At 46.4% G+C, this 23,094-nt stretch overlaps 9 protein-coding genes across 9 annotated transcripts; 3 read left to right on the plus strand and 6 right to left on the minus strand.

Annotated features, from left to right (window-relative positions):
• Positions 1-755: 755 nt before the first annotated feature.
• On the plus strand, positions 756-3,462 carry V1508DRAFT_419018 (uncharacterized protein). The gene is made up of 2 exons (XM_066940540.1): positions 756-1,130; positions 1,187-3,462. Exons 1-2 carry the CDS (start codon positions 1,071-1,073, stop codon positions 3,329-3,331), a joined length of 2,205 nt encoding a protein of 734 aa, XP_066795229.1. The 5' UTR covers positions 756-1,070; the 3' UTR covers positions 3,332-3,462.
• Positions 3,336-4,466, minus strand: V1508DRAFT_419022 (ribonuclease E inhibitor RraA/Dimethylmenaquinone methyltransferase). Its single transcript, XM_066940541.1, has 4 exons — positions 4,366-4,466; positions 4,198-4,314; positions 4,107-4,154; positions 3,336-4,052 (listed from the first exon to the last, which is right to left on the minus strand). The coding sequence occupies exons 1-4, from the start codon at positions 4,414-4,416 to the stop codon at positions 3,612-3,614; spliced, it is 657 nt and encodes a 218-aa protein (XP_066795230.1). The 5' UTR covers positions 4,417-4,466; the 3' UTR covers positions 3,336-3,611.
• A 2,610-nt stretch (positions 4,467-7,076) lies between these two features.
• Positions 7,077-7,758, plus strand: V1508DRAFT_159382 (uncharacterized protein). Its single transcript, XM_066936067.1, has one exon. The coding sequence runs from the start codon at positions 7,296-7,298 to the stop codon at positions 7,530-7,532; it is 237 nt and encodes a 78-aa protein (XP_066795231.1). The 5' UTR covers positions 7,077-7,295; the 3' UTR covers positions 7,533-7,758.
• A 313-nt stretch (positions 7,759-8,071) lies between these two features.
• V1508DRAFT_398014 (chaperonin 10-like protein) lies at positions 8,072-9,020 on the minus strand (the record flags this gene model as incomplete). Its single annotated transcript, XM_066938188.1, has 3 exons — positions 8,072-8,574; positions 8,616-8,820; positions 8,850-9,020. 3 exons carry the CDS (start codon positions 9,018-9,020, stop codon positions 8,072-8,074), a joined length of 879 nt encoding a protein of 292 aa, XP_066795232.1.
• A 783-nt stretch (positions 9,021-9,803) lies between these two features.
• On the minus strand, positions 9,804-12,026 carry V1508DRAFT_433093 (ferric reductase NAD binding domain-containing protein; the record flags this gene model as incomplete). Its single annotated transcript, XM_066941969.1, has 3 exons — positions 9,804-10,820; positions 10,875-11,481; positions 11,551-12,026. The coding sequence occupies 3 exons, from the start codon at positions 12,024-12,026 to the stop codon at positions 9,804-9,806; spliced, it is 2,100 nt and encodes a 699-aa protein (XP_066795233.1).
• A 2,373-nt stretch (positions 12,027-14,399) lies between these two features.
• V1508DRAFT_419034 (P-loop containing nucleoside triphosphate hydrolase protein) lies at positions 14,400-16,270 on the minus strand. The gene is made up of 2 exons (XM_066940542.1): positions 16,055-16,270; positions 14,400-16,009 (listed from the first exon to the last, which is right to left on the minus strand). Exons 1-2 carry the CDS (start codon positions 16,055-16,057, stop codon positions 14,552-14,554), a joined length of 1,461 nt encoding a protein of 486 aa, XP_066795234.1. The 5' UTR covers positions 16,058-16,270; the 3' UTR covers positions 14,400-14,551.
• Positions 16,271-16,391: 121 nt separating this feature from the next.
• Positions 16,392-17,649, plus strand: V1508DRAFT_371805 (DNL zinc finger-domain-containing protein). Its single transcript, XM_066937495.1, has 2 exons — positions 16,392-16,976; positions 17,024-17,649. Exons 1-2 carry the CDS (start codon positions 16,488-16,490, stop codon positions 17,579-17,581), a joined length of 1,047 nt encoding a protein of 348 aa, XP_066795235.1. The 5' UTR covers positions 16,392-16,487; the 3' UTR covers positions 17,582-17,649.
• V1508DRAFT_419038 (uncharacterized protein) lies at positions 17,562-20,603 on the minus strand. Its single transcript, XM_066940543.1, has 4 exons — positions 20,377-20,603; positions 20,184-20,326; positions 19,996-20,121; positions 17,562-19,947 (listed from the first exon to the last, which is right to left on the minus strand). The coding sequence occupies exons 1-4, from the start codon at positions 20,462-20,464 to the stop codon at positions 17,749-17,751; spliced, it is 2,556 nt and encodes an 851-aa protein (XP_066795236.1). The 5' UTR covers positions 20,465-20,603; the 3' UTR covers positions 17,562-17,748.
• A 511-nt stretch (positions 20,604-21,114) lies between these two features.
• Positions 21,115-22,625, minus strand: V1508DRAFT_419044 (Glyoxalase/Bleomycin resistance protein/Dihydroxybiphenyl dioxygenase). Its single transcript, XM_066940544.1, has 5 exons — positions 22,367-22,625; positions 22,137-22,298; positions 21,897-22,087; positions 21,718-21,836; positions 21,115-21,638 (listed from the first exon to the last, which is right to left on the minus strand). The coding sequence occupies exons 1-5, from the start codon at positions 22,531-22,533 to the stop codon at positions 21,192-21,194; spliced, it is 1,086 nt and encodes a 361-aa protein (XP_066795237.1). The 5' UTR covers positions 22,534-22,625; the 3' UTR covers positions 21,115-21,191.
• Positions 22,626-23,094: the final 469 nt, after the last annotated feature.

Consider the following 23,094-nt stretch of genomic DNA (forward strand, 5'->3'; position numbering starts at 1 on the left):
CGACCCTGCCGAAGGAATTATATCATTATGTTATTGTTTCTTGACGTGGATCTGATAATACACCCAGCAGGTATTAACTGAATAGATACGATCAGCCAATGACTCATCCCTTCTTCCAGGGTCCACACTGACATGCAATATCGATGCCAAGTTACGAATCGCGCATATCCTGGATGTTGTGGCGTGGAAGAGCGACAGTCAGCACATTCAGTCAGTATAATCTGATCGCTCGCTGCAGTTTCGAGAGCCTATCGAGAACGGATCGAGAGTCATTTAAGCTCTTGCATTACTAACCTGGTGTGGAATAGCGCGAAACTTGTCAATCATCTAGTAAGACCGAAAGAAGACGAAATCGTCAACACCTCATCACTGCGCCGTTACCAAGCGACACATAATATTTACATTGATACGATGGGCAATGAAATTATTGTTGCAGTCCGAATCTCATCTCGTAGACCTGACTTGCAACTCATGACAATTGTGCGTTATCCACAGTATCGCCATTCGCCATGGCGTAAGGCAGACAGGTTAATAGCACAAGACGTGTTCAAGCGTCCTTATAATGATGAGTCGTCGAGATCGGAGGCTTACGTCACCATGACATCATCACTGTAGAGTCCATATATATGCAACATGTTCCATTTCTCCTGATTATTATAATTTGATTTACATTATTAATAAATAGAGGTCTACCTTGAGGGTAACACGACCAATATTGTAGATTAGCGGGACCTGCGCGTGAAAAATGCCAACTTGGATCTCGTATTCGCATGTGACGTCGTCGAGACTGCTAAGAGCGTACGTGGCTGTGCAAATCTATGACTGTGGTGGCTGGAGTTCAACTTGGGGTCTGCTACCAAAGACATTATCCCGCACCCGGTCGGATATCGGACTCATTTTCCATCTTAGAGCTTGGCTGGCGTAAGCCACGCGTACCTTGCATCTTCTCCGATTAATTCCATTGTTCATCGGCGGGTGCTTCGTCGGAGTAAATATATACCGTCTCCCTCATTATTCTATCATCGTCGGTTACATTCATCAACAGTTGAGACGATATACTAGAATTTGCGATGGTAGGTGTCGCGGGAGGCAGCAGAGGCTGCGCCAATTGCAAGAAGCGCAAGGTTAAGGTATGCGACTCGAGTCCTTTTGTTAGGTTTGTCCGGATATATGTGCTAATGGATAGTGTGACGAAACATTCCCCAAATGTCTTCGATGCATCAAATCAAACCGAGACTGCAGCGGTCCCATCGTCGGTCCCGTCTTTAGAAAGCAACGCGTCGGTGCCCACTGCAGGGCCGTCGTCAATTCATTCCCCACAAAAGTTTCGGCATCCATTGACCTCGATCCTGTTAGTCATCGACTTCGGAACTTACTCATGACGGACAACGAGGCGCGAATAAGTGCCTACGAAAAAGAAATAAGATCGCGCGCTCTACCTAGCGTATTATTTGAACAATCGATCCGAAAACTATTGCGCGCATTCAATTCGACCTCTATTCCTCGTGAGCTGGTACTCTTTCCTGAATATGATCTGTACAACTATTGCATTACTATCTTTCTCGATAAATTTTCAATTGTCGGCCATCCAGATCGATTTGGCGAATTCCGAAATGTGAGCACATGGGCGGAAATGCTCCCGCAATTCGTCCTGTCGCCTGTACCTTCGTCGACGACGTTCGCCTCACGCGCGCTGGTCATCTCCCATTGCAGCTCCGCCTATCAAGACTCGGATGTTGCACTTTTGGGTTCAAACTGGTATGTGCACGCCCTTAGGTACCAAAAGGAACTCGTCAACATCATCAGCACCAATCGCGAACAACATTTCCGGGTAAATCACTCGTCGGACGCCAGATGCAACAGTATCGTTGCCGTCGAGGACGATTCTACGTCACCATCATCACAGTCGCCGTCGACATCTGGCAGTACTCCAACCAGTTCTTTGTACCCAGATCTGATACAGTGGGCGCGAACCGACACTCCGACGTCCCCTAAGCCTAGCAAGAACACTGTTCTCTTGCCAGAAAATTCATCCCTGCCATTGGATCTGCTAGGTCTGACTGCCGGTCAGAATGTGAGCAAAATGCGAGGCAATATGATGTCGCTTGAGGATGACAGTATCACGGCTGGCATGCTACTTTCCGTCCACGAAGTGCTCACCGGCTCGTCTGACTCGTCTTGGATTACTCTGCTTTCAGGCGTACACGAACTTATGCGAATACGCGGACCCGAGGCATATCGAACTGGCTTCAACAACACCTTATTTCAGAGCATTCGAGGCATGATGGCTGTTCATGCAATGGTTGTCCGCAAAAACACGTTCTTGAACTCCACCGAGTGGAAAACTGTTCCTTGGGAGTATTTGCCATCTCCAAAGTTAATCCAACATTACCTGTTTGATCTTATCTTGGAAGTGCCAGAGTACCAAGAAGTTGTCGATCGCTTGATAATGTACTCTTTTACGAACGACGAAGTGGACCCAGACGACGACGACCTCGCGGACACCACAAAGCGAACGCCTCGTCTACGGAAACGATACCACACTCGCGAGGTGTGGGCGGAACTCCGCGAAACTCACACAAAACTCCTCTATCTCGAAGCACGGTTCGACAAGTGGTTCGAAGAGTATTCCGAGGGAGCTCGAGAGTATTTCCGCGAAAATATACATCTTTCACCGAATGTTACGTTTGATCCGGCGACTGCCGCACCAAATATTCCCCAGCTGCGATGTTCAGCTACGACGAGCGATAGCGAGTACATTGCCACGCACTTTTTTAGGCCGGTTGTAAAGTACGCGACTTTGCGTGATGCACTGGTCGTTACGATATATCTCGCCGCTCGCATGATGGTCGCGTATCTGCTAGAACTCACCGTCTGTTTTGCATCTGTTGACTTTGAAGATTCACTGGCTTCGACCCAATGGAAGTGCCAGCAAGGGAAGGGCCACCCCGAAGTTGGTGCCTATTTTGAGAACAAGACCAGCTACATGCGTGACCTTGCCCGCATAATCTGTCGCTCAGCAAATTACATCATCGTTCGCTCATCAAACCTCGCAGTTCTTAACCTGCTCTTTCCGCTCCGCATCGCACACTCAGTCATCCAAGATACGCTCGAACGCGGTTGGATCTGGAACGAGCTTCGGCGGATGCACGATCTGGGCATCCACCTTAGTCTTGCCGACCTGAACGGCGCAAATGAGGATCAGAATGTTTCTGAATGGAAGAAGTTCAAAAGTTTGGATGTGTGCCCTGGGTGCGGGGAACATGTGCGTCCGCTGATGCAGTGTTTGACGGTTGATGAGGTCGAGATGGTCACAACGATAGCAGTTTAATATGGCTAATTATTCGGGATCGGTATATTATAATGGTTCAGATTGTATAATATTTTGCAGTTTTTTAGCTCATCTCTTGGTATGTAAAATGTACATATTGATCGCAGCATTTCAGGTACGTTGAGTCGAGGAAGTCCTGTCAAAAAGAGCTTCCGTGCACGTAATAATTCATCGTCCGTATTTATTCCTGACTAATGCCTAATATTCTATAATCAACGCGCAAATGATTGGTATCAACAAGCCTCATTTTGCAAGAAACTCTATACATACAACGATGCCACTACTGGCGCAAACGCTTGATAGCCTCACCTATTGGCTCGCCACTTCGCAGCGCCTCAAATGTCAACTCGTCAATTTTCTTCCTCGTCGTGCAGAATTCGACTACTGCATCTATGTGCGACACTGGGATAACGACGACGCCGTCTGCGTCACCCATGATGTAGTCTCCCGGCTGTATCCATAGTTCGTCTTTAAACTGCACCGGAATATTTACTTCGCTTGCCCGTGTGAACCCGTTCGATCCGAGAATCGATTGCCCGCGGGCAAATACCGGGAAGTCCATGTCGCGATGTTCCCCGATATCCCTGAATCGGCCGTCGACTACTACCCCTTTTGCACCAAGATATTTGGCCCGCGTGGTCATCAAGCCACCCCAACATGCGGAGTACATGCCATGTGGTTGAGACACGAACATGACCTTTCCTGCTTCATTGTAGTCGCACTACCGCCCACGCGTTAACATGCGCAATCACAATATCATGAAATTGTTACTGACAAAGTGCTTCGGAAGCGACGGACTTGTGTTACAAGCCGCGTCGACCATCTACCGGCATTAGTGCACGTCCAACCCCCCGGAAGGGACGTACCTTCACCGTGATAACTTGTCCAAAGAGTTTCGCATCATGTCTGTCCGGGGAGTACATCGTAATCCCGTCCAAGAAACCGCCGTTAGGATATTTCAATTTGACCAGCGCATCGCCGATCTGTTGTATCCCGTTAGTCAGCATTCGCTGTATTATCAAATGATCCCGTACATCACATGTTGAGAATTCATTCAACGCAGACCCTATTCTCTCAGAAGTCATTTCCAATATTATGCAGAAGTGACTGTGAGAAGCTGAATCGAGCCTGCCAGCGACCGTTTAGAATTAACCAATCCGGGGAAACGCCGACATCCAAAAAAGGGGGGGCCCCAAAAACAACCCCAACCCTTAGTTCTTAATCGCGGGTCGGACGGACGCTCATTTGTTTTCGAGTTGACAACTAAGCATCATTGGATCGGCTTCTATATATACCTAGTTCAAGTTTACTAGGTGCTACATTAATGTCAATATCGTCACTGGAATTGAAATAAGCTTGACTATTCAAGAAATCGGTAATCCATGGCCGGCATCAGAGCAATTCGATATGTCCATGTTTTCATCTTTTCATAGCCTTGATCAGCCGCTTGGTGGATGGTATCGAATCATCTGTCGGAGAAAATCTTTCACTCTATGCATGACATCCTCATTGTTGTGTCTGGTCGGTAACTGGAGTCGATATCTGATGTGAAGAGATAATGCTCTCCAGCCAGGCCAATATGACAGAAGACCTTACTCTGGCAGAGGTAATATATCTTCTTATGAGTCATTGTATTAGCAGATACTGATGTTTACGTAGACACAATAACCATCACGGACTAGCTGTGCATTACCTGTCTTAGGAATGATTGGAGCACACTCCAACGAATATTATTGGTTGCAGAACGGATAGGATGACGTGACATGGGATAAGTTCATTTAAGGATGAGCTTCGAATACAGTCCAATATCCATAGGAGATTTCATGGTTTGGATTTCTCCAACAACCCAGATGACGGCTATAAGCTAGCCCGTTTCGATACAGATCCTTTCAGGAAATACAGGAGGATATTTGACCCTATTTGTCGAGATCCCAACAGTGAAAATAGTGCGAGAGATGGACTCTTACGGTGGCACTTTCATCAAGGGAGCTGGAGAACCGAGCTTTGAGATGGACTTCCCCCGGGATCTGATATGATTGGGGAGATCCTCAGTGGGCCAGAAGCAGGCAAGAGGGTGGAAGCAGAGCTTTTCTCGCTTGAATGAGTATCCTCCCCTAAGAGAGCAAAAGCCTAACGTACACCTGCAATGGAGCCATTAGGAGCCATTAAGAGACCCACAATGGACGGCCGAGCAAGAGATGAAGGTCAACGGATATTTGGATTATCGTCAGCAATTAATATTTGTTCCAACGTGGATTAGTATTGCTTGTTGCAATTTTGCTGCTGTTGTTGGTATCCTAGTTTTTATGGTCGAAAGGTAGAACCATACCTCTATTTACTCGGGTACAAAAATTGCATCATTGAAGATTTGGGTAAATTAATTCCTGAATACAGGAGACATTTAGATAATACTGCGATGGTAGCCTCTTACAGGAACACGCTCAAGAATCGACTTGCGGCATTATTAAAAGAAAAGTATTCTACAATCTACGATCGTAGGCTAGAGTGTTCTACACATTCTCATAATACTGCGACGGTAGCCTCTTACAGAAACGCGTTCAAGAATCGACTTGCGGCATTATTAAAAGAAAAGGGAACCATTACTAGAGAGGGTTTAGGGACGGGAGTTGGAGTGTCAAAATCAGCTAGAGCCGGCCCACTCGAACGGATGGGGTAAGTATTACTTGGTGGAAAGACATTGCGTACAGGAACATTTTTAGCTGACTGCGATTATTTGCAGCCGAAAAGAAAGTATTATGTCCATATTATTTTGAGCTTGTTCTGCTGGTCAACAGCAGAGACACTGTTGCTACAGAGGCTGTAATAACACCAGGAATGCCTGTTACCCTTTCTACGTTCGAGCCATCGTTGTCTTCAAAATCATCTTCGCCCTCAGTAATCTCTGCTGTTGACACGGAAGATACGTTTCAAAGGAAGAGAAAGAATTCCTTTCCAACACTGGTCAGAGCTGTATGTATCAGACAAATTTCCGACGGACTGTGGGAAGAATGTTGACTTTAGTTAGCAATCCAACAAGAAAGAACAGGGTATGATGGGCACAATTATGTCTTCCTTGAAGGAAATCTAGTAATGGTGCCTTTTTCTTTTAATAATGCCGCAAGTCGATTCTTGAACGCGTTTCTGTAAGAGGCTACCGTCGCAGTATTATGAGAATGTGTAGAACACTCTAGCCTACGATCGTAGATTGTAGAATATGGCAGTATGTAAGCATGACGCAATTGGGTATTGTGGAATGTCTAGAAGGTTCCAGAAGGAAATGTCTCAAGTATATATAGAGGTCATAGGAACCTGCGGTCATGAATATGTTGTTCGCTGTTGTGTGCTTCAATATAATCAAATATTTCAACAAGTATTATCTAAATGTCTCCTGTATTAAGGAAATTCGGTCAACACTGCAAGAGATATCTCCCTACAAACTGCTTGCTTTGACTGTCCCACCGACGCGTCGCCCGTCTGTGGTAAGACCGCCCGACGAGCCCGGTCATGCTCTTGCAAATGAACTATAAAAGCCTACGTAAGAGCAAAATTATCGCCTTGGATGACAGTCGACGTCGGCTCTGCGTGGTCATCTTCAGCGATTAAATCAATAACGTTTTCGGCGTATTGGTCAATGTCAGGCATTATCGGTGAAGCTTATGATATACTATCGAGAAAGTCAGGAAGGTGCAGTGACGAGGAATACAAATCGTCGACGCCGTCTAAATAATACGGCCATGTTTTATGTTCTACGCGAAGAGCACGTGATTGGGAATAATCAGAATTAGTTGCTCCTGTTCTGGCCGCGTTTATCAACCGTGGTCACAGTACTGCCGGGATAACGCTTATCGTCCAGAGATAGCCAAAAAGGGCCTGATATTTTCTCGCTTTAGCTAGGTAGACTAACTATCTTTGCTTACCAAAAAAGCTGTTGCTGACTAGGGTGGTATAACAGTTTTTACGCGCCATGGCAATTAGAATTCTCATTTCAATCTTAGCTGCCCTAGCAGGAGTCGTCTGTGTCGTCAATTATGATCCGAGCACTATAGTATTGCCCCCAGAAGATGTAGTGGCATTGCATCACAATAATGACACCTGGATGGAACAATACTTTGCAAACCTTACAGCATTGAGTTACTACCTTAGATCCCAGGGTATCAACCACGATTTAATATCATACAAGACATTCATGCCAAACACGTGAAGTGTAGTAGCCACAGCACGCACGGCGAATTTGCTGTAGAAGCACGTATCACATTGAGGGTTCGTGGACACTTACCTTGTAGCGGTGGCCGCACAAATGTTGAGCTTTATGGGTCAGGTTATTTTCTCAAGGCGGTATCATCATAATAGGTTCGAAGTGTACAAATTTCACCAAGTTATGGCTGTAATACTCTTTTACACATTTGGCCACGTAATAGGCCATACATCGTTGGCACGAAAACAGTCCACCTACCAGTTAATCCCTATATGGGATACTTTAGTTCAAAGTCAGTTACCAGGGGAGCGAAGAAAAGCTTTAAATTTACGCATGTACATTCCGCATACTCTTTAAGCGCATTGAACACGAAGTAATTACTTATTAAAACTAGTCAACTTAGGCCTTTCCTGTGCCAGTCCATCGAACAGAGAGGCGCCATTGTATGACCCAACCCTAGTCACTCTTCTGTCACAGTTTTCAATCTGAACCGATTCGAGCATCATTCTTTCAAGTGGGTCTCAGTCTATCGTATTTGATTACTACTAAACCAGAGCCACAATCTTTCCGACAGCCTTGTTCTCCTCCATGCAGCGATGTGCCTCCGTGATTTTGTCAAGGCCAAAGACCTTCCCCACTTGAATGTGTAAAGAACCGGCTGCAATTTGCTGGAAGAGTGACTCAAGTGGCGTTAACATAAATTCTTCTGCACTACCGCTATATGTGGTAAGGCTGATCGTGGTTGGGATAGACTCCATCGGACTAAAGTTGTCGAATGTCCATTTATTGCCGACTATGCCTGTCATACAAATAATCCCGTGCTTTTTGACGCAGCGCAATGAGTCTTCCAGTGTCGTCACTCCTACCAATTCAAGCACCTTGTCAAATCCTTCTGGACACGTCTCTTTAACCTGTTCTGCAATTGTCCCGTTGTCAATGAACACTTGATCAACTATATGTTCACGCAACAACATTTCACGATGAGGATTGCGTGTCGTCGCGGCAATGAATGCACCATGATCTTTGCCAATCGCGGCAGCCGCCAGACCTACCGATGTCGTGCCTCCGAGAAGTGACGTGAACAATGACCCCACGAAGTTTGGAGCATTTCCGGGAGGGCACCAAGGACGTCCCAGGGAAGAGTCGTTTTGATGGTCTGCACCTGCGTTGCAGGCACGCATGTATATTCAGCGTAGCCGCCGTCAAACTCTCTGCCCATGCCACCCATTGCGGTTCCCACGATTTCACCGGGACGGAATTCATTTCCTGGCGCCTCTTCGACAAGACCTACCGCCTCGATGCCGAGTATTCGTGGGACCGGACGCTAGGCGAATGGCCCTGTCGCGTGAACAACTCAGAGCGATTGAGGCCAAATGTCTTGACGCGGATCAAAAAAACTTGCCCGTTCTGCGGCGTCGGGATCCGGCGGCGCTCGAGTTTGAGAACTTCTGGCCCACCAGCTTCATGGATGACTACAGCTGTCATGGTCGCCATGGTCCTTGATTGTAAGAAAGTAAAGAGCTGCTTGACTCACACTTTTCAGAGACTCGAGAGTAGCGTGCTAGATATAGTCAATCACCGTTCTCTCACTTCACTATCCGTCGTAGAGCAGCTGCAGCAGCCGCTCAATCAAACAACTTACAAGATCTCGACAGAAGTCACACATCTGTGGATCAGTCTGTAGACGCGCAGCTTTATTAATGGTTCCAATATCAAATCGCAAAATTATTTTAATACCGCTGCTGGAGGAGACCGTGCTTAATCAGCATTTGTAATAGGGGAGGTTCTGCAAACCAATTTACTGCAAATTTACTTTAACCACCCTTGCCCTGCATTCCCCCACATTCATGGCCGTAAATTTACATCACTCGGCTGATTTCACGTAAAGTCACTCTAAAGTTACCTTTAGCTTTAAATGGCAACGCTAATGGATAATCATCTGAGCTAGCAGAACCTTCTTGTTGAGACGATGGCCGCTCGCTTACCCAGTCCTCCTGTGTTTTCTCTCACTGTCGTTCTTCTTTGTTCGCATTTATTATTATTATCCGTGTAGCTAATATCGCTTCGTTTACGAAAGACGAGACACGCCAAAAATAATAATTTTGTAAACATCACGCGTCAGGCTAGTAAATTGCGCTACTATATTCGGCATTCGTCTGAGTCTATTACATTTCTCTGTACATTTGGGCCGTGAAAATCTTGCAGACACGACAGTTTCAAATTTACGTGACCAAATTAGGGTATCTTTCTAGTGAATCAAAGCAAGAGTCAAATAACTTACGCCCACGAAAATGCGTCCTCAAAATAATCGACACGCCCTTTTCCTTTATCGACATTCTCGGCGACCGCCTTCCGGCACGCGTCAGCCAGTGACCCAGGGCCGCATGACACAACTGCAACACTGCCCTCGGCTTTTCGGACAGTATCACTAATGACGGAACCAATCTCTGGACGCTGATTGTATTTTACATGCAGCTGCGAGACGACAGCTTTTTTCTTCTCGGACACGTCGCTTATAGATGTACTCTCAGACTCAAAATGATTCTTCTCATCAATTTCCTCTGTCTCTCCAGTGACATAGATGTGAATATCGATGAGACCGCCCTCTGTTAGTTCCTGGAGTTGGTCCTGGACCCATCTAAGCGAGTCGTGCTCACGAACCATCCAGTATAGTCTAACGTCCTGCGGAGTGTTGCGACGTTTCAAGTCAAGAGCATACGACATGATAGCTGTGATGCCGATACCTCCAGCAACAAGTAGAACGGTTTCGTATCGTGCAATAGGATAGGAGTCCCCATAAGGTCCCTCAATCCAGACACTGACTGCGGCATTGCCGTCCTGCTTTGTGACACTTTTGTGTATCTTCTTCGTCAGGCCTTTGTGTGCCTTGGCGACGAAGATGTAATGCTTATCGCGAGTCTCCATAATTGAAAATGGGTGAGATTCCCAGAAATTGTGGCGGAGGACATAGAGGAACGCGTACTGGCCCGGCTTAGGCTGGAAGTGAACGGCTGGCTTAACAGAGAGGTAAACTGCGTCGCCAGAGACGGTAATCTTAGCCTTTGAATAGGGGCCTGCTAGCAGAATTCTGCCAAGGCGGATGAAACGGTCGAAACCCCAAATTGCAACACAGGTGTAGAAGTACTCCATGTAGTTGTGCGGTTTGACATGGTGCCAAGCCGTAGCAAAGTAGCATATCACGGTTGCGATATGGAGAACCAAGAATACTTCGTACCAGTGATGCCTTAGTACATAGCAAGCCTGAACAAGAATAATACCAATGAGAACAATAGCCTTTTTAGTAGGTTAGCAACAACTGGAAGCCGGAGACTGAGAGAGAGTACATACAACAATGCCGAGGTAGTTGTCCCTATCATCCAAAATTTGCTCTTTCCAGTATGCAAAGTTGCTCTCACCCTTATATTCACCAGTATGTCGATAGTAGTAAGTGAAAGACCACCCGTGAACTGCGAAGTTGATAAACATCACACGGCCAATCCACCTGTGGAAGACATTGAATGTCTCAAATGACCAACCGGTGAAGAACATTAGCACATTGTTACGGCCGCCAAACAAGAACAAAATTGGGAAGAGGGCTACTCCGAGAAGAGCAGCACGGTCGCCGATGTTTCGAGCTCTCATGATCGCATCGGTATAGTAAATTGAATTCTTGGGAACAGTCCACATGTCGACAAAGAGAAAACTAATATTGAGAGCAATAAAGAAGAATACAACGATGCTCTGCCATCGAGTTGGAATGACATTGACAGGAATGTTTCCTAATCTTTGAGGCTCAATGTGCTTTCCGCCCCATGTGGCCGGGAGTGTCACATGTGCGCGGAACTTAGAAACAACAGATAATGGTCGACTGCCCTTACGGGGATACAATCGGAGAGTGATGAGTCGTCCAAACGCCAAAAGAATGAGAAATCCCCAGTAGGCGTTCAATATGTTGCTGCGTGTCGTTAGTTTCCCTCTGCACACTATCTAGTTTCCTTCTGCACACTATCCACAGTAAACATACCCATAATATTCACTCCATTTCATGTTGTGGTTCTTCTCTGCTCGGGTCAAAAGATTCTGCAGAACGACCGAACTCGTAGGCTTAACCGCAACTGAGACGACGTCCTTGCTGGTGATGGTCGCCTGATCAACATAATCACTTTCCGCGAGTGCAAGGTACTTTCCCTGGGATCCTTTCAGAGGAACTCCCGCAGCCTCGCAACTGCGTTTCAGGGACTTCCATGCAGATGCTTGATCTTCTTCAGGGCATATGTCGACACACATGGCGTATGACATAGGGAATATTTCATCCGTGCACATACAAGTATAGTCTTGCTTTGAGCATTTAGAAGCAGTTTTGAAAGACCCGGTCATGTAAGAAGAGCAAATCGTGATGCACGGAAGAGTATACTTGCGCTTCGCTGCCTCAACATCTTTGACGGCGAAACCAAGGATAGTGAAAAGCAGCAGGAGACATGGACCAGTGGCGGACTTCATGGGTGGTTAGACAGACTTAAGGAGAATTAGCCAAAAATGGATGTCTAGCAGGGCCACCATTCTTATATGACAGAAAGAATATACAGGTGCTAGCAACAGATCCCAGTAATTGTTGAGCTGGCTTGTGGATCGCTGTACTCTTTTGCATTTCGATGACCGATTGCTGTGTAGCCAAGACTACTGAGCACAAGACCAAGTTCGATAGGTGATACATCCTGTTCCCGTGTATCGCTTTGCTTATGCTTGGCAACGCCACAATTATGCGGTCAATAGTTTCGCGGTACCAGTGTGTACTGGTCGTCAAGAAGTAAAATCTGATAATAATCACAATAAAGTTCACCATCTGATATCCAAGCACCTCCGAAAATAACTTCCTTCCTTCGCTATCAGCTGTCGCAACTTTTTTTACGAGAGCGATGACGATCTGATCAGCGATCTCTCATCTCGTGCCTATCAGAAGTTCATGCTTCAGGATGAATTCAAGTCGACAGTGATTCCTAGACCGATATCAGGCTGGTTATACCGCGTACAATCTTGGTGGCTAGTTCTAGAACTCAAAGTCTGGGCACCTCGAGGAGAGTTAAATGTCCGCAGCGAGCGCTGAAGTTTAATCCTGCGTATCCAATCCGGAGGAATGCCGGTGCAAACTGTCGGTAAGAGGCAATTGCAAAAAATAATGGATGAAGTTCAATGTTATTATTCGGACTTGCGAGGTTAATCGAGTGGGATACCACAAAGGTTAACTCCTTATCAGATTCGATCGGGTAATCTAAGCTTCAAAGTGTAGCGGATTGGCGTTGTGTGCAGTAAGTCTTGGCGGGATTTCGAATTGCGGGTCCGCATCTGATCTAGATCGCTTACGGACCGCGTTCTTGCCATCAAACGTGGTATGGTCCAGCCCAGTCTCAAGTATTACAACAGCTTTACACTCCTGATCTAGGTCGCGACTCTGAGCCAGTTCAAAATGGCCAGCAACGTTAACTCCATCATATCGTAATTCGGAAGAAAGGACAGACTGGCCTCGGGCGGGACTGACATCGCTGATATTTCCTGTGTACCAACAAATACTAACTCTAAAGTTGCCACATAATTCGATGTCTGTTCGACTTCGGTTTAAGTCGTGATCGACACCCGGAGATTCTAGACTTTATTGAATCTTCGAAGCCTAGAGTTTCGCAGACGCCTACAATCCAGCAGCTAATAATACATGTATTCATTAAGAGGTGAAAGCATTCATAAGAGTGAATAGAGTAAGCTCTATTGTTTGCTAAGGATTAATGTCCAATTTTCTTTCCAATTACTCCCACATCACTATTAGACCTGTCTCAGTCGAGAATTTGTGGTCGTCGACGAAAGCTGCACTCGGAAGCGATGAGTCGAGTCACGATGTAGATGCCAAGTCACCAGTTAGATGAGAAAACTCCTCCGGGTTTACTGCCAAGACCGCTGAGTTGCATTGTTTATAAGCTTACATATCTGGCTAGTGGAGATCTGATAACGGCTAATCTGATTAATTGCGCATGCAGCTGAGTTAACCTCAAACTTGAGCCTAGACTCTTGCTGTCAATGCAAGCGAAAACGCTGGAACGATATCGCTTGCAACTTTGATGGTACCGATTTAACTACAAATGGAACCCTCGCCCCAACCCAAATGCACGCGAGCGAGTTCTCAAACGAATGTCACCCAGTCTGATTCGATCACATTCCGTCTGTACCATAAAAAGCTGCAAAAGGTTGAATAATTATTTCACAAGATTTGCTCGTCCCAGACTTGCTTCCGATGTCTTTGCGCATTGATACGTTGTCAGGCAAGTAGCTGTAGTAAAACTGCTCCAGGATTGCTCAATTTAACTAGTATCCCCGTAGTGATTATAGTCATCACTCGTATCGATGACAGAAGTTCGAAAATATGCGTAAGGTGTCACATCATGTCAAGCATAGAGATAATTGACGTATGCCGCAACTTCTATTTAATTAATAGACACGCGCTACCACCGGCATTCTTGCTTATTGCAAGGCTATGCCAACATCTTAGACAAAAGTAGTTCTAGTCTAACAGCCATTATTCAGGACGTTTTCGATCTATTATCACATTCCCATTTTGCTAAAACAGTCATTGGTGATTAGTTGACACACAGTAAGACGCTAGTCATAATTTAACAAGCTGGAGGAAATGGCTTGTCAGGCAATTATCTTATTAGCTTGACATCCGACCCTCAGAAGTCTGCTCCAACATTACAGGGACTCGCCCTGTAATATGCCTTCTAATTCATTGGATAGATTAATAGACACAGACAGAGTGAGCAGACTTCCAAAGCTCAAAGTGCTCTGGATACTATTCAGCATATATCTTGCTAACTGGATCGCATATATGTGGTACCTCTCCGAACTATTCCAAGTACATATCACTGTTACAAACAAATTGTAATAATGTGCTCTAGCTCTAATATTTGGTCACCGATATTGATCTGCACGATCCACACCAACAGTGCAACTAATTCATTACGTGATATATACAAAATTACCTAGACAAAATACGTCGCCCTGTTAAACTCAACCGGATCTTCCTCCGGCGGCGGCTGACTGTACAATAACTTCCCTTTGACAAAATCCTTCAATATGACCCTTGCCGCTTTCGACTCGTCCGGTCTACCGCCTTTACTGCTTCTAATAAACCCTCTGGCGACGGCATACGCACCGAGCAACTCATCCGCCGTAGGAACTCCAGTGCCACCGTCAATTTCGGGTCTTGTCTGAACCTTAATACCGTACACTTTTTCGATATATTCTTTCGGGATGCGTTTAGCGACTAACGCCGCTGGGCCTGTATATTCACGAAGCTGATCGATTGGTAAGACGCCATTGCACACTAAATCGGCTTTTGTGGATGCAAAGTTCGGGAACACAAGACCCGGACAGTCGCAGAGGACAACTTTATCACTGAGGTGAATTGTTTGGAAATGCTTTGTCTTTCCAGGTGTGGCAGACACAGACACCTTCTTCGCGCCAATAAGAGCGTTGATCGTAGACGACTTTCCAACGTTAGGGTAGCCAACTAAGCCAATGTAAATCTTGTCTGTCTCATTCTCCGTAGGCGGCGCTGTCTTCAAAAACAGTGCTTCAAGTTCGGCAACTGAAAGGACATGAATATCTTCCGCCGCGACGTCATCCAAATCCTTCTCCAGCTCAAGCTCCTGTCGAACTTCATCCCTTATGTTCAGTTCCACAAAAGCATCCTCCAAGCCAGCCATCGCAGCAGAGAAAAAAGCAAACGAAATACCTTCCCGTTTAAAATATCTCGCCCACAATCTTCGCTGGCGCACGGTCAACATGTCAGCTTTGTTAATCAGTAACAGGTTCCGCTTTTCCTTGCCGTACTTCTCAGAGAGTTCACGCACATATGCTTCTAAGTCTCGTGACCGATAAAATAGTGGATTCCGCGCATCAAGAATTTGCACGATAACGCAAGATCGTTCGACCACGCGCCACAGCTGTCTCCAAACCTCCAGATTGCGCTCAAATGGAGTTAAAATTAAATCATGCCGTTCTTCCAACTCTGCGAGACCACGCCGCCAATCTAAGAACGCGGCGCGTTCTCGCCTGTCGAGTTCTCCGGGAGAAGTGGTGTCGTCCCAGGCCGGTCTTCTCGGAACAGTAAGCTGTTGCCGATGCGACTGTTGCCGCTGACTCGTCTCGACCTCTTGTTCCGCCGTCAACAAATACTGGTTCTGCTGATCCTGGTGCAAGATCTTAATATTCAGCTTTGTTGCAGTGAAATCTGTACCAGCAAGCTCAGCCGTTGACAAGAATTCATCGAGATCGCGCTCCTGCGTGACTGATTGCAAGCGCATCCAGTTTGGTTGCCGCTGCTCGTGATATAGACCTGCTCCATCTGGACCGGCTCGCTGGCTTCGACGGGCATTGTTGCGGGAGTTGATGATCGCGTGCCCGAGGCCGCTGGCGTGGCGGTATTGTTTTTGGACCTTAATTATGTAAGTGATGATCGTTAGAGCATTTCATGTGCCTACCATTATAACACTCTCCTATCGTTTGTTCCAAAGTATATGCGTATTATTTTAAGTGAGAACAAATCAACTATGTCGCCTGGTCACTGCCAACCTCGTGTTTCAGTGCCCTGTCACGATCTCGCGTTGGAGCAACAGCAATGATATCAACCGAGAAAAATATTAGATGATGAGAAAGCATGCGGCTTGACGCTAGCCTTATTCAAACATATGGTTTCCTATACATTAGGAATATCTACAAAACCCGTACTACTTACAACTCATCGCTCCCCCCTCCCCCAGGACACCCCTGATTAAATACAAAGCAACATATTTTATTAGGGCGATTAATGCGAAACCATATGACCTCATCACCCCCAAGCGCATTTAATTTTTGTTGCTTCCATCTTCTCATGTTTGCTCCGCATATTCTGTCCTCGAATAAGGGCTGCCAAACATGTTACGAAGATGTCAATACACATGTCGAACACTCCTCAGAGCTATCGAATCTCGGCACACATCTTATCATGTCTCGTACAACATAAATGCGCGACAATATGTCCAAATTCCCCAATATACACCGCTACTTGTCCGGCATGCAAGCATGTTCCCCGGCGCCCGTCGCAAGCCAGGTGATCGCAGCCAGTCCTCTCCGGACTCAATAGATGAAGAGCTTAAATCCCTAGGGATGGATGAAGACGACTACGTAGCCGGCGACCCCCTAGACGTCATCGATAACCGCCAGGACCCCGACTATCCGACCGAGGAAGAAATCAAGAATGCGACAATACCAAGTAATCTCGATGTATATTTCGTGAGAGTGACATGTCGCACTTGCGACACACGGTCGGGTCATTTTATATCTCAGGCGGCGTATAATGAGGGGACAGCTATCCTTTTTTGTCCGGGCTGCAATACTGGACATATTTTCGTAGATAATCTGCAGGTAGGTCGATTTGTGGAGTTTGTTATGGATTGCGGTTAACAGGATAGGCATTTTCCGATGATGTCGAAAATGCAACACTGCAAGACGTAATGCGCATCTCCGGTGATCTAATCGCCAAAGGCAACCGCGGTTTCCATCGTGACAGTGTGATCGAGTTCCGCCCGCCTGGACCGATGGGTTTAGAAGAAATCGACGAGTACATGGAACAAATGCAGGCCAACGCGGAAATTGAATCTACCAATTATGAGGACTTTTTAGAAGATCTGGATGAGCGGGATCGAAAGACTGCGACTGCGCTTATAGAGGAGATGAGGCAGCGGGCAGGCAGTGTAGAGGAGGATGAGGAAGGGTGGTTACATGAGACGTCCACTGATGCTCCGGACACGAGTAACACTGAGTATGAGCCGTACGTGCATGATGAGGATGTTGATAGTGCGTTCTCCCAGTTTTTCAAGAACAGCGGACCTGATGAGGTTCCGTTTGGTGGGATAGATCGTCCAGTTACGCCTGAGGAGAGCGAACGAATAAACAGCATGACAGAAGAAGAACTAAAACTAGCGTTGCAAGAGCTATTTGCAAAGTATCGTGACAAGAAGGGGTTGTGATTAGATGTATATATATGTATAATAGGGATGTGTAGTTATAATAAATAAGTAAACGTTTTGATCGCTGCTGTAGCTAACCTGCATGCAAACGACTCCGGAATAATACATATATACATATGTTACAGGAATATATACAACCACTGAACGGTAAGGTCAATCAATACATGCTAGCCTCTTCTCAACCCATTCGCAAGTTTTGCGCGATTAGGCAACTCGTCGAACGCTCTCCGCCAAATATTCTTCGCATTGTAGAGGTTCACAACCCGCAACCGTTCATTGTCCAAATGGGCGTGATCGCTAGCCTGGCCACATGGCAACTGCGCAGCGGGAGCGTCAAACTCTTTCTCCAGAAACCGCACGGCGGGGATGGTGCCTCCTTCGCGAATATACAGCGGATAGACTCCCCACGCCTCCTTAACAGCACTCGCGAGCGTCTTGAAAGCCGCATTCTCCGGATCACCTAACCATGCATCTGCTTGTCGGTTAACCTTGATAGATAAATGATTACGAGACTTGAACGCCGCAAATTGAGAAACAAGACACTGTTGAATGGTAGCGCTCACAGCGTCGATATCTTGATCTGGCACGATTCGAAGCGATATCGTTGCTGTCGCCTTGTGAGGGATAATGGTCTGATTCGGTGGACCAGATACGTTGATCGCGTGTACTGTCAATGACGGCAAGCGCCATTTCGCCATCAACAATTCTTTGGACAATCCAATCGACGAATTCTCGCCAATCTGTTCGTATAAGCGTTCCTCTGCCTCCGTGATAGGTCTCACGGGCTCGTAGAATCCAGGAACGAGCACCTTGCCAGCGTCATCTGTCAATTTGGCCAACAGTTTCGTCAAATCCATAAGCGGCTCGCGGTCGATTCCCCCGTCGACGCCAGAATGCAAATCCGGACGATCGCTACTGACTTCGACGGTTAAATGAATAACACCCCGCAACCCATAGTTCAAACACGGGACTTCATCATCTAACCAGTAAGAATTTGACAAGAGAATCCAGTCGATATCATTGCCAATGAGGTCCTTCTTTGCGGATACAGACGCTTGAAACCCTATTGAGCCGCATTCTTCCTCGCCCTCGATCAGGAACACGACATTGGTACGTAACTTTCCTTCTTGGAACAACTCCGCAGCCGCGAAGACCGCGGCCAGAACCGGACCTTTATTGTCGGACACACCGCGGCCATACAAGTACCCGTTCAGACCAGACAGTGAATGTGGTTCAGTTTCCCACTTACCAGAGCCGGACGCGTCAATCACATCGTAATGTCCGTAAAATAGGACCGTGGTATCACCCTTATCCGAAGCGTTAGCAGAAAATCGTCCATATACGATAGGATTCCGATTATTATCCGTAACAATCAAATGCGAGGCGGCACCAAATTTTTTCAGGAGGGACTTTAGAAAGGTTGCGCAGCGACGACAGTCAGCGAGATACTCTTCAGAACCCGAAACAGTCCGGAACGACACAAATGTAGCCAACGACGCAAGAAGCTGGTCATTTGCAAACGACAAGTCTGGTCGACAATTTGGAAACGAGTCTGTTATGTCCCATAGCGCGATAGAATCGTCATTTCCGCCGGTGATTAACACTCTTCGCTTGTCTCGTTTGACTGTGATTGTCGAAAGAATTAGTCCGTTATGGCATTCCCACCGACTTCCAAGCGACAGGTCTCGAGACCATTTCCTTACATATCCAGCGCTCCCGCTGAATACGCAGTTACCAAATGACGCAATAGAAAGAACGTCTTCTTTGTGTGCGTGCACGGACTTTATCAACTGAAATGCATCAAGGTCCCAGATATTGATCACACCATCCGTCAGACCACAGTACAAAAATGTATCCATGACAGTCATACACAATACGCTAGTGCTATTAGACAACTTCCGCAGACACACCAATGTGCCATTCCTCATGGCCCACAAATTTACATTCCCATCACCACCGCCAGACAAGATATACTCTTCAGCAACGCCTAATGGCGTGTGCACCGGTGGTTGATAAATCTGCATACAATAAACGTACCCAAAATGCGCATAAGGAACGACATTATGATACGGTAACTCTATCAACGTTTTCGGCACCGCAAGCATAGTTTCCTTCGGCACGGGACTGCTCTTACCTCCAGGCCCAGATGAATTGAAAAACCTGCTGAATCGGTATGATGGCAGGCCGGATTTGTCTAGGGAGGTGTGCCGGTCGATTGTTGTCATGTTACACCATTGAATTGAGGCATTTTGAGACCCGAAAAATACAGTTTCAAGCATTTCGCTATAGAGAACAGCGAAAATGTCGCCAATGTCAAACACTGAGTATATTGTGTATAATTCTTGGAGCGAGTCCGTGTCCCACACCTATAAGCATCCTGTTAGATTCGTCCATTCAAATTAGTGTTTACTTACTTTCAGAATCGAATCGCTGCCGCCAGAAAAGAGTAGTGATTTGCGGGTTGAGACATAGAGACACAAAACACTTCCGCCATGGCCAGTCAAAGTGCCAACCTGCTGATATGTCTCTGTATCATATACCTACGCCAGAGTCTGACGTCAGAACCCAACTCTTGTCCACAGATAAACAGATATAGGCTTACCTGGATTTCGTTCCCACCAGTTCCAGCAAATATGTATCTATCCGATGCAGCTAATGAGAGTATCGAATTTGACTGCTGCCATCTGTGGACTATACTCGGGATATACTCACTCAACGGCACCTTCGCGTCAGACTCATATGATCCTGCAACATATCAGCATCCGGAGCCTAGACACTGCTCAGAAAATACATACCGTCGTCATCTAGTGAAGGTGTCGCAATCCGCGAAAGCGGCCATCCCTTGCCCGAGTCCGCGAAGAGCGCAGAGGTGCCGTTGACCATTTGCACTCGGTGTCCGCGGGCGATCGAATATTTTCGCTATGGCAGGACAAATGTCGGCGTGCAGTCCAGGAACTTGAATCTCGACAATGCTCTATATTTCTAATTCGGCCGGCCGTTTAAATCCCGGGATCATTGCGCGTGTGCAGGTTGCGGTGCGGAGAATCGGGGCTAAACTCAAGTTGTCCTAACTGGAACTACTGCGCACCGGAATCAGCCCGGATATGGTTGCAAATGGGGCCGTTCTGTGACATGCTATGGTGCGATTTGAACACAAAATGCCCCTGAATTATTTTACTGGTGTAATTTGCCATTCCAAACTGCTAATGCCCATTCTGAATAATATTGTGACGTGATGAATAAAATGCCATTATTAGGGTTTGCCGAAGAATAATTAAGTGGAGGAGGGGAAGCTCCAGCTAAATATATATGCACTCAGTTGCATTACGGCTAATATAGTCTATCATGAATCTTGTCAGCCAACAAGGGTGCGACTTAATCCGGCCGACAGGAACAGCTACGACCAGCAAACAACTTGCGCGGAAACACGAGAGGCGTGTGCTTCGATGTTCGACACTTGCCGGCATTGAGACGACCAAAGACGCACATGTTGCAGTATTGCAATACAACCACCCTCTCAGTATTCAGCAGCGATTTTGGGTCAAATATTTGTTTATTAAATCCAAATTATGATATCATAATAAATCTTGCGTGGCCCAACCCACATAGATTACCAGTTGGCGTTCTTCTTGATACCCTCATTCTGGATGATCTCGACCCAGTAGTTATCCTCATCCAAAATAAAGGCGACATTCTTCATGCGACCGTCCGTGAGCCTCTTCTTCCAATTAACACCCAATTTCTCAAACCGATCGCATGCTGCATCGAGATCATCGACTGACACACAAATATGTCCGAAACCCTGTGGCTGGTCGTTGCCGTTATGGTACCCTTTGAACTCAGGATCCTTCTCAGTGCCCCAATTCCACGTCAACTCGAGTACGCCTTCAAAATTGTGCACGCCGACGCCGGAGTTGATCACGAAGTTGGGGTCATTGTTGTACCCGAGGAAGTAGAGCGTGAACTTCGCGGCCTCGTGTTCAGCAGTTCGGAGAAGCTTCATGCCGAGCACGTCCTGGTAGAACTTGAGCGACTTCTCGGGGTCCTTCACGCGAATCTAGAATGATGCTGATTAGCATATGTACATCAACCAGGGTAAAATAAACGATCGCCTGCTCTCCGCCGGTGGTTAATACCATGGTGTGGTTAAGTCTGTACGCCGATGGGTCGGTCACGTTCTCGACCTTCGCAGTACGGCTCCAGATAAGCTCAACCCAGTATCCATCAGGGTCAAGTGCAAACGCAATGTCCTTCTCTGTATCTAAATCAGCCATCCGAATCTCGTGTATAGCCTATAACGCCGTTGAAAACATACGTCGGCCATCGGTAAGTTTCTTCTGGAACTTAACGCCAGAGCTAATTAGCTTATCGCACACGAGATCGATATTATCGACAGAGACACAAATATGTCCGAATCCACGATATGGGTCGGCGTTGCCGTTGTTGACCTTATACTCTGGGTCGCTTTCAGTACCGTAATTATGAGTGAGCTCCAACACGCCCTCTCTGACCAAGTCAGCACAAGATTAATTAATCCATTTGTAATTCCGCCTACCTGTCAGTCCACTCCTTGCCGGCATTCAACGCATTCTCCCCGTCATAGACAAGAAAGTAAAGCGAGAACTTGGCCTCGGGGAAATCCAATGTCCGGATGAGTTTCATGCCGAGTTTGTCCTGGTAGAACTCCAAAGACGCCTTTGGGTCCTTCACACGGAGCCTATTCGCGTATCAGTACATATCCTATCAACTAGGCTTAGAATTAAAGACTGGTAATGTAGAACGTACATAGTGTGATTAAACTTATAAGTCGACGGATCTGTCATTTTTGCGAACTGTGCTAGGAATCTGCGATTGTAGAGTTGGTTTACAGCAAATTGTTGTCGCCTCGAAAAGATTGAACTCGTAGACTGAATGAATTTTGAACAAGTGGGGACAAATTGCGAGCCCAACATTAAGGCAGACCGGAGCAGCGTGGAAGTTCCATGGTTTTATAAGTTAGCTTTATTTGCACTCCATAGTGGAGGGACGTCAATGCTAGTCACGCCTAATCCAAGCCATAATTGGTTTAGTTAGCGCCAAACGGAGAAGCATCTTGTGGCGATATTAGTTATCCCGCCCAATCACGATCGAAGTAGTTTCTGCAAGCTGATTAAATTTGATGATAGCTTCCATTCCATAATATTGCAGCAATAAGGAATTATTCCGGTGCTTCTAAACAATTACGATGCTACTGTCTATTAAGATCGAAATCTAATGAATTATCGGTATCTTATCTAACAAAATATAATGTAGGCCATCTGTTACGGCGAATTCATCAGTGACGTCAGAGATAGCACATTCCTGTTGTCAATTCTATTTGGGTCTATCTTACCTGAATCGTAACAAAAATTTCACACTGTTCGGTCGAATCGCGTCCCATGCCGCTGGTCAAGGTCTCGGAATGCACGTGCCCCACAAGATTCACGAAAGGAATCACGACATTGGGCACTTAGATAGAGCCTGACAATTCGTTT

This window comes from Lipomyces doorenjongii (genome assembly GCF_038497915.1).
Source record: "Lipomyces doorenjongii strain NRRL Y-27504 unplaced genomic scaffold V1508scaffold_31, whole genome shotgun sequence".
NCBI lineage: Eukaryota > Fungi > Ascomycota > Lipomycetes > Lipomycetales > Lipomycetaceae > Lipomyces > Lipomyces doorenjongii.

Excerpts from the sequence above, each read along its gene's own strand:
- V1508DRAFT_419018 (XM_066940540.1), top strand. The coding sequence starts at position 1,071 with ATGGTAGGTGTCGCGGGAGGCAGCAGAGGCTGCGCCAATTGCAAGAAG. Across the intron at positions 1,131-1,186 it reads GCAAGAAGCGCAAGGTTAAG|TGTGACGAAACATTCCCCAA; the intron begins GTATGCGACTCG and ends GCTAATGGATAG.
- V1508DRAFT_371805 (XM_066937495.1), top strand. The coding sequence starts at position 16,488 with ATGTTACGAAGATGTCAATACACATGTCGAACACTCCTCAGAGCTATC. Across the intron at positions 16,977-17,023 it reads TTTTCGTAGATAATCTGCAG|GCATTTTCCGATGATGTCGA; the intron begins GTAGGTCGATTT and ends TTAACAGGATAG.
- V1508DRAFT_419044 (XM_066940544.1), bottom strand. The coding sequence starts at position 22,533 with ATGTTGGGCTCGCAATTTGTCCCCACTTGTTCAAAATTCATTCAGTCT. Across the intron at positions 22,299-22,366 it reads TATAAGTTTAATCACACTAT|GCTCCGTGTGAAGGACCCAA; the intron begins GTACGTTCTACA and ends ATACGCGAATAG. Across the intron at positions 21,639-21,717 it reads ACAGACTTAACCACACCATG|ATTCGCGTGAAGGACCCCGA; the intron begins GTATTAACCACC and ends GCATCATTCTAG.
- V1508DRAFT_159382 (XM_066936067.1), top strand. The coding sequence starts at position 7,296 with ATGGCAATTAGAATTCTCATTTCAATCTTAGCTGCCCTAGCAGGAGTC.
- V1508DRAFT_419022 (XM_066940541.1), bottom strand. The coding sequence starts at position 4,416 with ATGACTTCTGAGAGAATAGGGTCTGCGTTGAATGAATTCTCAACATGT. Across the intron at positions 4,315-4,365 it reads ATGAATTCTCAACATGTGAT|ATCGGCGATGCGCTGGTCAA; the intron begins GTACGGGATCAT and ends GGGATACAACAG. Across the intron at positions 4,053-4,106 it reads CGTCGCTTCCGAAGCACTTT|TGCGACTACAATGAAGCAGG; the intron begins GTCAGTAACAAT and ends CGTGGGCGGTAG.
- V1508DRAFT_419038 (XM_066940543.1), bottom strand. The coding sequence starts at position 20,464 with ATGGTCAACGGCACCTCTGCGCTCTTCGCGGACTCGGGCAAGGGATGG. Across the intron at positions 20,327-20,376 it reads ACCTTCACTAGATGACGACG|GATCATATGAGTCTGACGCG; the intron begins GTATGTATTTTC and ends GATATGTTGCAG. Across the intron at positions 20,122-20,183 it reads CTGGTGGGAACGAAATCCAG|GTATATGATACAGAGACATA; the intron begins GTAAGCCTATAT and ends ACTCTGGCGTAG.